Raw genomic sequence first — 10,620 nt, forward strand, 5'->3', positions numbered from 1 at the left:
CCGGCCTCTCCCTACCGCCTCGCCGGCCTCCCCTCCTCCGGCGAGCTCGAGCTCCGCCGCCGGCGCCGCCTCGGCTTCCGCGCCGCGATCCCGATCTGGATCCGGTCGCGTGAACAGTAAACCCTAACCCCGATTTTTTTTGCTAAGTCCTGAAATTTTTGATCCATGTTGCTCTGTTCGAGGTCCCTTAACTTTGCAACCGTAGCTTCGTTTTGGGCGTATGATATATCGAAATCTTCGCCTCGACATGTGCATCATTTCATTCCATTGCATCATTTGCATTTGAGGTCATCTTGATACTCTAAATGCTGTTAGAAGGAGGCTTCGTGAGTTAAATTGCAGATCCGTTAGTTCATCATGCACTCTTGTCATTTTTGTCATGTTTAATTCGTGCATGATATGCCTGTGCCCCTTTAGGATGAATTGTGAAGCATTTTGTCTTCTTTCCAGAGGTGTCACCCATGCATTTTTAGGATGTGTGTGTTGTCTTGTGCAAGCTTGCGAAGAGAGGTACCTGAGATTGCAGATTTCAGAGACTTAGTGATTTTCACTAAGTCTGGAATATTTTAGTTCATGATGCCATATGTCCAGCTTGTTTCCTAGTGATCCGTGCCTCTTTTGAGGATGATCAGTAAGGGAGTTTTGATACTTATGTTATGCTCTATCTATCCATGTCTTTGTTTGCATATGTGGAGTGCTCTAGGTTGACTCAATCGAGCTCAACTTTTGCTTCGTTGTTAATCTGGGCAGATCGTCAACTTGTTTGCGATTTTGCCGATGCTACCGTTAGTGTTCCATGCATGCTATGCCTTTGTTCTTGCCATGTGTAGCTAGCCCTTTGTGCCTTCTTGCTGGTTATATGCTTTCCTTGCCATGACTTGCACCGTAGCGAGTGCATCGAGCTCGTTTACATGCCTTCGTGAGTTAAATTTCAGCATGTCTCAGTTTTCACTAAGTCTGAAAACTGATTGTGTTCGAGCGATGTTCGTGAGCTCGGTAGAACATTTTGTGAACCCTTTTGGCCCCAGGTCACTTTGGGTGTTTTGTTAAGATTGATGAGTAGCTCCATGCCATGTTCTTACTTGTCATGTTCAGGTTCTCTATCATGTTGTTTTGCTGCTCCGAAGAGAGCATCGTGACCTGAAATTTCAGACTAGTGTTAATTTCACTAAGTCTGAAATCTGTTTTGCATTTGCGTTTTAGCCATGCTTGTTTGAACCTCTTAATGGATGAATTTGCCTATGGCTTAGTGCTAGTGTTTTGTCAACCATCTTGTGTACTTCACTGCCATGTATTTTGTTTTCATGTTTGGTGGCTGTAGCATGCTCGTTTCGTTGCATTTAGATGCCTACTTGCTGTAAATCGCAGACCGGTGTCATATCTTAAAACACTCGCCATTTCCAAACCGTAACTCCGATTCCAATGATCTTTATATCGTTTTCAAGCGATTTCATCCCCTCTATCCAGTGGCACACTTGGTTTTCCAAGTTGATGCCAGGTTCATGCATTTCCTGTCATATCTTGCATTTTGCATCCCGCATCGCATCCCGCATAGCATATCGTCATTTCATCATATCGCTTGGTCTTGCCCGTGGTTGATTGTATCCTTGTTGCTTGTTTGTCTTTGGGTAGAGCCGGGAGACGAGTTCGCTACCGAGGAGCCCGTTGAGTTGCTTGTGAGGATCCAGTCAACTCTGACAACTGTGCAGGCAAGATGATCATACCCTCGAAATCACTACTATCTTTGCTATGCTAGTTTGCTCGCTCTTTTGCTTTGCCACTGCTACGATGCCTACCTTTTGCTTGTCAGCCTCCCAATTGCCATGTTGAACCTCTAACCCACCATTGTCCTAGCAAACCGTTGATTGGCTATGTTACCGCTTTGCTCAGCCCTTCTTATAGCGTTGTTAGTTGCAGGTGAAGATTGGAGCCGTTCCTTGCTGGAACATTTATATTCTTGTTGGGATATCATTATATTGCTATGTTATCTTAATGCACCTATATACTTGGTAAAGGGTGGAAGGCTCGGCCTCTCGCCTAGTGTTTTGTTCCACTCTTGCCGCCCTAGTTTCCGTCATATCGGTGTTATGTTCCCGGATTGTGCGTCCCTTACGCGGTTGGGCTATAATGGGAACCCCTGGATAGTTCGCCTTGATTAAAGCTTTTCCAGCAATGCCCAACATTGGTTTTACCATTTGCCACCTAGCCTCTTTTTCCCTTGGGTTTCCGGAGCCCGAGGGTCATCTTATTTTAACCCCCCCCCCGGGCCAGTGCTCCTCTGAGTGTTGGTCCGAACCAGGCAGCCTGCGGGGCCACCTCGGGGAAACTTGAGGTTTGGTTTTACTCGTAGCTTGACCTATCCGAGCGTGCCCTGAGAAAGAGATATGTGCAGCTCCTATCGGGATTTGTCGGCACATTCAGGCGGTGTTGCTGGACTTGTTTTAACCTGTCGAATCATCTTGTTGTACCGAGATACTGAGTCTGATCGGTGTGTCTTGGGTGGAGGTCTATTCCTTCGTTGACCGTGAGAGCTTGTTATGGGCTAAGTTGGGACCCCCCTGCAGGGATTGATCTTTCGAAAGCCGTGCCCGCGGTTATGGGCGGAGGGGAATTTGGTAACGTCCGGTTGTAGATGACTTGATCTAAACTTAATTAAAATGAATCAACCATGTGTGTTACCGTGATGGCCCCTTCTCGGCGGAGTCCGGGAAGTGGACACGGTGTTGGAGTTATGCTTGCGCAGGATGTTCCTTTAGCTTCTCGCTCGTGCTTCGCCTTCTCTTCTCGCTCTCTTTTGCGTATAAGTTAGCCACCACATATGCTAGTCGCTGCTGCAGCTCCACTTATATTTGCCTTATCCATTCCTATGAGCTTAAATAGTCTTGATCGCGTGGGTGTGAGATTGCTGAGTCCCTGTGGCTCACCGATACTACAACTCCAGATGCAGGTCCAGGTGATTCCGCTCCAGTTGACGATTACTAGCTCAAGTGGGAGTTCGACGAGGACTCTCAGCGATACTACGTGTCCTTTCCAGATGATCAGTAGTGGTGCCTAGTTGGGGTTATCGATTCAGGACCTTGTCGCATGTTGGGTTCTTTTCTATTTTGGCGCCGTAGTCGGGCCATGAGTGTTTGTTTGATGGATGTTATTTATGTACTCTGATGTGACGTGGCGAGTGTAAGCCAACTATGTTATCTCCCCCTTTTATTATATATTACATGGGATGTTGTAATGATTGCCCGACTTGCGACATTGCTTTCAATGCGGTTATGCCTCTAAGTCGTGCCTCGACACGTGGGAGCTATAGCCGCATCGAGGGCGTTACAAGTCTCACACATAAATAGATGGTAATGTCTGTACTGATAGATAGAAGCGTCAGTGACGATGTCTGGCCTCGCGGGGAGGCGGATCTGGAATCGGCGTCCATCCCCATCTATCAGGTGCCCTAATGGGACGCGGTGCAATCTCAGACTCTTCCTGGTCATGCTGTGTATCCTGTGTGGGGCCTGGTGGAGGAGTCGAAAACATGTTCATCCAGTGGGTGTGCTGCGACATCGGAGCCTGTATGTGATCCTCGGGATGATGATCACTCCCCCATGTATCATGTGATGCCGACATAGACGCATGATATCCATAGGCTCCTACACGACGGAACTTTAAGTCATGAAGTCTGATGCCGCCTGAACTAATATTGAAAACAATAAATATGAAGACACACACCTGCTGGCTGTGACGGCTGCTGTGGCTCAAACACAAAGCTCGACGAGGGACCGTGGTGCTGTGGCTGTGGAGAAAACACTAAGCTCGACGTGGGACCATACTGCTGTGGATGCTGCCACGATGAACTGCCAGGTTGTTCAGGAGGGGGTGGCCTGGTCGTCGGCTGATGTGCTAGACATGGACGTGGTTGATGTCGGTGCATGGAGGGACGCGGATGCTGTGGTTGGTGCTGAACAACGTCGCTTCTCCGGGTGCACATGATAGCCTCGTAGACAGCCCGTATTTTGTTCCGCATCCGTTCCAAGAAGGGTTGTATGACAGGACGGTGATGAAGAAGAGGTCTTGACGACAGTAATCGTCCAAAGGTTGTCACGTCGTTGTAGAGTTCGTTTGTCAAGGTAGCCTGCAAATTTTTAGGACGATTATTAAGTATGCACACCAATGTATGTGACAACATTACTTAAAGAAAATATATCTTACCGCGTACTGCCTAGAGCCTGAAGTATCATAGCTCGGGTATGTATCCGACGGAGTAGGATTAGGTATCTCCTCTGGGTGAGAGTGCTCAACGATGCGTAACCGTGTTCCGCTCATGTAGCGCCGCAAATAGAGATTGAATTCATTGAGTTCAAAATTATTATCCTCGTTCCATATATTTGCGTTTGCTGTCTCCCATTCTATAACATACGGCTCTAGTCTTACTAGCCACTCAGCAGTTATCCTAGTCACGCCCTTCCTTGTTGTCCTAAAATTGTGGTGTGTGTTCAATAATTACCTAAAGCTTCGAATGGAGTACTATGAAAGATAATGCAACATTGAAAAACTGGTTAATACCTGTGGATGTGGTCTGGCATCGGGATCTCTATAGGGGGAGGCAGCTCCAACTGCAGAAGACCAAATTGTCTCATAACCCTCTGTTGTGCCATCTCCTCAATGAAGACATCAAAGATGATCTTTGATTTTGTCATCCAGTAATCTCTGTCCCTTGTGCATAGCACGGACATACCACCAGGGTATCTCGCTTGTATGGCTGCTTCCGTATAGGACTGCCAGATGACCCCGGTGTACGCATCGAACTGCTCATTCAGTGCTGTGTATGCTTTCCTGGTCTGATCACTAGCAAAGCGTCTCTGCAGAAAACAAAAGTTAGTATCTGCTAGCATCGAACTATCTCTTGTGCAGGAAAAAGTTGCATTAAACTACAACACGGTGCATACCTTGCGACGTGTCCAACACAGACCGAAAGTAGGCATGTCGATGCCGTCAACATCAAACATGGCGTCTATAGGCTCATGAACACGTACATCTGGTCGCCCTATAGAGAACCTCTCCCACGACCACAGCTGTAGGAATAGAGGGCATCCAAGAAGGGCTGGCTTTTTCGATGTAAGCTGGCAAGCGTTGCACATACCTCGGTATGTAGCCGCCAAGACTGCCGAACCCCAACTCCTCTATCTGATCTGATCCGCCGTCTGAGCGCTCGCTATCTCGAGTGCCATAGGGATGTAGAGCGCGCTAATAGTGGTGACATAGTTCTCTGTGAACATCACCTTCCCGAAAAGCCACATTAAGTAGGCCTCCAGGCTCCGAGTGATCTGTTCTGCATTCAACGGCGCCTGGAAGTTCTGGATCTGCATTAAGCAAAGAGAAAGTTTTAGTAAGCCGCAGTTATTTTTTATAAAACCGTATGCACGATAACTTGAAGATAAGAGGTAGGGCAAATTACCCGGAAATTGAGCAACCACGCATACGTAGGCCCGTGATGCTCCCATACCGGATCTGGAGCACCCGGAAAAACCCCGTGAAAACGTTGTGTAAGAGCTTGCTCCCAACCAGCCGGTGCTTCCAACGGTCCTATGGCATGACCTGCCAACGGTAGTCCGAGCAAAAGTGACACATCCTCAAGAGTAGGAGCCATCTCTCCCCATCGGAAGTGAAACGTGTGGGTCTCTGGCCTCCAACGGTCCACTAAGCAGCTCAGCAAGGACCCGTCGATGGCGAGGCGTTTCTCATCCGGGATAGACTCAACCAGACGCGCGAAAGGTAAAAGGCCGGCCCATTTCAACCTTCATCAGAGAACATTTCAGTTAGTGTCTCCCATTAATATGCATGTCAGTGTGCAAATTAATAAAGCACGTACCGCTGTAGCCATCCTGGGTGTATCCTCCAGTTTTCCTTAGGAGAGCGAGTGACCAGAGGCTCAAGCTTGCGCTCATACCATATCGCAGCACGATGAACCCTATCAATGGCCCCGTTCAGCAACCACAGTCCCGACATTCCTGCACATAAAAAATTCAGAACATAGTGTCACACTTAATACAAATTTAGAACATAGTGTCACACTTAATACAAATTCAGAACATAGTGGCACACTTAATACAAATTCATAACATAATGTCACACTTAATACAAATTCAGAACATAGTGTCACACTTAATACAAATTCAGAACATAGTGCCACACTTAATACAAATTTAGAACATAGTGTCACACTTAATACAAATTCAGAACATAGTGTCATACTTAATACAAATTCAGAACATAGTGCCACACTTAATACAAATTCAGAATATAGTACTACTAGCTTAGGTTCTTCCTCTCCCTCTTACTCCTTTGTTTCCTCTACCTCCTCTTCGTCCCCGGTTGCCTCGTCCACGCCCAGTGACGAAAGTGGGACAATTAGTGTCCCTATGGCCAAATTCATTGCATAGAATGCATTGAATAGTCGGACCTCCTGCTTCAGATTCGTCCATATCATTCTGGATGCACTAACACTGCCGTCTGCCTTTACTTGTACGCATATGCTCTGGGTTTGGAATGTAACGCCTGCACTATCTCATCATAAAACAACCGAGCTATAAGCGTGGATGAAAGGTTGGCATGATCTTGAGGGATGCAGGCAATAAGACAAGTGTGATTAACTAAGTCACTTATCACCCAACTTGTGCCATACTTGGGGAGAAAACCGTGCACCCTAGCGGGACAATCTGCATTCTTGCATACCATTGTCAGGAATTTCTGACTGGACACCTGAGTTGTGAAAACCCTTTGCGTGGACATTGCCCAATTAATTATTGCATCCTTCAAGGCTTGCTTGTTCGGATACATAGCACCCGTTGCAATATTGTTCTGATGATATTGCCAGGCTGAATCATGTCCATCATTCACGGTCATTGCAGATGAGAAGTCATGATTCTACCATGCAGGATTCGGGACCTCCGCTGCATTTTCTTCTTCATCTAACTCGCCAGAATCATCGGCATAACCCCTTTCAACATCAGTGTCTTCTTCTTCCATCTGGTCCTGCATGTGCCCATCTACCTCGTCAGCGTCAACCTCGCCATTGTATTCACCATCGGCATTTCCCCCTTCTACCTGACTATTCTGCCCTGGTTCATAACCATAAGCATTTCCTCCTTCTACCTGACTGCTCTGTCCTTGTTCGTAACCATCATCTCCAGCATTTGACATAGATAGCCGCCTACCTACACTGCTCTACCCAGGATCGTTGCCACCTTGGCCTTCATGTGCAGTGACCCCCTTCACGACGAGAAGCACTAAAGCAATAGGATTGCATCCCCTTCATTCACAACCTTGTAACCACCGCACCCAATCGGAGTCTCACTCTATTGGCCTCAAATAAAAGTAAATTATTGTACTTGACCGTGTCCACAATGCATGAACACCGACGGTGTGTGTTTCAGTATCAAGACCTAAAATTGCCGCAATCCATTCTTTCAACTGACTGACAGACCATGTTTGAGGTGCGCTCATTGGCACACCTATGTGAGTAAATTCACTCAGATCAGCTCCCATCTCAGTTGTTTGGACAGTACCAGGACCGTAGTAAAATCTGATGTTCACTACATCAGACATCTCGGCTCACCTATTTTTTTTCACAACGAAATACAATTATTAAGCAACAACTTAAAATACCCGCACTAACAAATATTAGGCACTAAATAGTTGACATCTAAATAAAATGCTCACCGGAACCGGAACGGGAAAAAAATGCTCACCACGAAAGATTTTAATATTTCACTGACTGCCTATATTACGGATTTAACCGGAGCAACTACAAATATTGACAATCCTAATTAGTACACATCCATATATAGTCCGGAATATTACCGGAGCAACTACACATTTTTACACAACTAATTAGTTGATATCTAAATAAAATGCTCACCGAAACCGGAACGGGAAAATAAAATGCTCACCACGACCACCTAAATATTTACGTTTACTACTCGAGCAAATAATATTCATATAGTCCGAAATATTACCGGAGCAACTACACATTTTTACGCAACCAATTAGTTGACATCTAAATAAAATGCTAACCGAAACGGGAAATAAAATGCTCACCACGACCACCTAAATATTAACGTTTACTACTCAAGCAAATAACAATAATTGCACGCAACTTCGAAAAATAAATGTTTGCTCAAATATACCCTTGAAGCATGCGCGCGAACGACGAACGGCGGCCTTCAATCACTGGAACCGGAGCCGGAAACTCCACCAAACTCCTGCAGCTTCACCTCCACCACCACCTCCACCTCCACCACCGCCACAACCTCCACCTCCGCCTCCACAACCTCCACAAATGAGCTGAAAAAATGCTCCAACAAAATCTTCAGCACAACCACCACAAGCTACCCCATCAGTAGATCGAGGTGTCTTTTGGCTCCTCTAGCTAAGTAGAACCCATTCACGGTGCCAAATCCGCAAAAAAGGGTCATTTTGGTGTATTAATTGGAGCTATTTCGGGTTGGAGAGAGGAGGAAGGAAGAAGAACAGAGAACGTTGTGCTGTGCGTGAGGTGGGGAAGGAAAGGAGAAGGAGAAGGGAAAGAAAAAGAGGCTGCGCTGCGGGCCCGCTCCCTGTCGGCCTGCCGCTGGCCGATCGGTCGGCAGCTGGCTGACTGGGGCGCCCGTGAGTGCGCCGGCGCCGACAGCTTCCGGGGCGACGTGGCCGGGCCAATAGTCGGCCCACGCGTGGCCGATTGCCTCCCTGTCGGCCTGCAGTTGGCCGAGAAGGCCCTGTCGGCCTGCAGCTGGCTGACTAGGAGCAGTCGGCCAGCTGTGGGCCGATTGGATAATATTTTCGAAAAATATTATATCAGCGTAATATTTTTGTAAATTAATAAAAAAATGTATTATTTTAAAAAAAATAGCAAGAAGGAGAGGTTTTATGTTTTTGAGTTTGTAGAAGCCTCTATTTTTTGCAAGAGAAGCAAGTTGATTGGGTGTCTTTTTGGTCCGTTTGCCTCTTCTTTTTGCTGGCAATAATATTCAGCATGGTACTAGCGCATGTCCATAGTCTTTTTTTTTTTAGCCCCATTAGTTCAGTTGTTCTCAGGACTCAGTTTTTGTTCTGCTGTTTTGGTAGCGGGTCCAGTCCAGCGTACATACAGGCCAACCTGTCAACACACATGCATACAAGGCCCGGGTGTGATATCAGATGAAAATCGACATACATGCAGTGCGCGGGGAACATAGATGATAGACATACATGAATTCGACTGAAGCCTAATTCAATTTCAGTCGACTTCTAAATAGACACTCCTTCTGAGCACGCCAATGGCCTAGCCGCCCAGAGCACCGAGCCTTTCTCTGACATCGGCGCCGTAGTGCTGAGGCATAATCGGCGGCACCGGAGACACTGCAAGACAGTTCATTTGGTAAGTTGATATACGTACGTTCAAATGAATCTCTTACGATGTAAGAAAGGAGTAAAACAGACAAGGATGTTTCAAACTCACGGATGCACATGAGAAGCAAGTCCGGGGGCACGATCGTGCTACACGTCAGAGGCAGCACGAGCAAGCGAAGCTGGTCGATCTCCCCCCTGGCCAATGTACTCAGGTTGCCGATGATGGCATGGCACAAGCAGATCCGGGCGCTGCTGCCGACGAGCGACCTGAAGCCGTCGCAGCATGTACTCGGCGGCGCGGGTACGGAGTCGGTGAGGTACGGAGCGCAAGTTATCACACGCCCGAGCGGTCCCAAGCAACTGGCCAGCTGCTGCGAAGGCGAAGGCGAAGGCGCGCCTGCCATGCCCGGGAAGCCGGGCAACGGCGGTAACGCGGGCACGCCAGGTAGAGGCGGCGGTGCCGGGATGAAGACCGAGACGCCGGTGTACGGTGAAGCCGGCGAGGAGGTAGCCGCTACCGGTTCGGCTTCGGCGAGGTGTGGCACTGATGGCGCCTTGAGCGCCTGTGCCCTCTCTTCCGATGGTGGCGGGTCCCCGGTGAATGGTGAAGCCGGCAAGGATGTAGCGGCTGCTGCTTCAGCTTCTTTGCCTCCGGCGAGATGTGGCGCTGATGGCGCCACTGCCTGCACCCTCCCTTCTGATGGTTGTTGCAACATCGCCGCAGCGAGTACGGCTTGCGCCACGAGCAAAACTAGTGGTGATCTGGTTGGCTCCATGCCTCCATCACAAAGTGTTCTCAACTTGAGCCAAGTCACGTACGTGGCGTTGCATTGCATTGGTTCAGTGCTCTTGCTGGCAATTTTATAGCGGCTTCGGGCGTCAATTCATGCTTCTTGTCACTCCTTATTATCTGAACCACACGCTCACACGTTCTTTGTACTCGTTTCTTTCCAGGCTCCCCTGGTACAGAGTAGGTAAGGGCAACTCCAAAGTTGTTCACCAAATCAGACACAGGACGTTTATGGTTACGTCCAAACATTTTCGTGGAAAGGAGACGGTCATTCAATTTTTTCACCGCCTATGTTTCTTTCCTATATCTGAAACGCTCAAATTTTTTAAAAATTATGGGCAAAGGAGATTTTTTTGTTTAAAAAAATTAAAAATAAATATCTCCTTCGCCCATAATCATGTCGTGCAAGTATTTCAATGCAATTCAAATATGAATACTACAATCAAACACGA

The 10,620-nt window shown here is 47.5% G+C and overlaps 1 protein-coding gene across 1 annotated transcript; it reads right to left on the reverse strand.

Moving 5' to 3' along the window:
* Positions 1-9,219: 9,219 nt before the first annotated feature.
* LOC119367585 (predicted GPI-anchored protein 58) lies at positions 9,220-10,190 on the reverse strand. The gene is made up of 2 exons (XM_037633063.1): positions 9,488-10,190; positions 9,220-9,387 (listed from the first exon to the last, which is right to left on the reverse strand). Exons 1-2 carry the CDS (start codon positions 10,152-10,154, stop codon positions 9,311-9,313), a joined length of 744 nt encoding a protein of 247 aa, XP_037488960.1. The 5' UTR covers positions 10,155-10,190; the 3' UTR covers positions 9,220-9,310.
* Between the last annotated feature and the right edge of the window lie 430 nt (positions 10,191-10,620).

The sequence above is a fragment of the Triticum dicoccoides genome, chromosome 2B (genome assembly GCF_002162155.2).
Source record: "Triticum dicoccoides isolate Atlit2015 ecotype Zavitan chromosome 2B, WEW_v2.0, whole genome shotgun sequence".
NCBI lineage: Eukaryota > Viridiplantae > Streptophyta > Magnoliopsida > Poales > Poaceae > Triticum > Triticum dicoccoides.

Bases quoted from the DNA above. Each gene is read 5' to 3' on its own strand.
- LOC119367585 (XM_037633063.1), bottom strand. From the start codon at position 10,154: ATGGAGCCAACCAGATCACCACTAGTTTTGCTCGTGGCGCAAGCCGTA. The intron at 9,388-9,487 runs GTGAGTTTGAAA...ACTGTCTTGCAG, and splicing joins CTTGCTTCTCATGTGCATCC to TGTCTCCGGTGCCGCCGATT.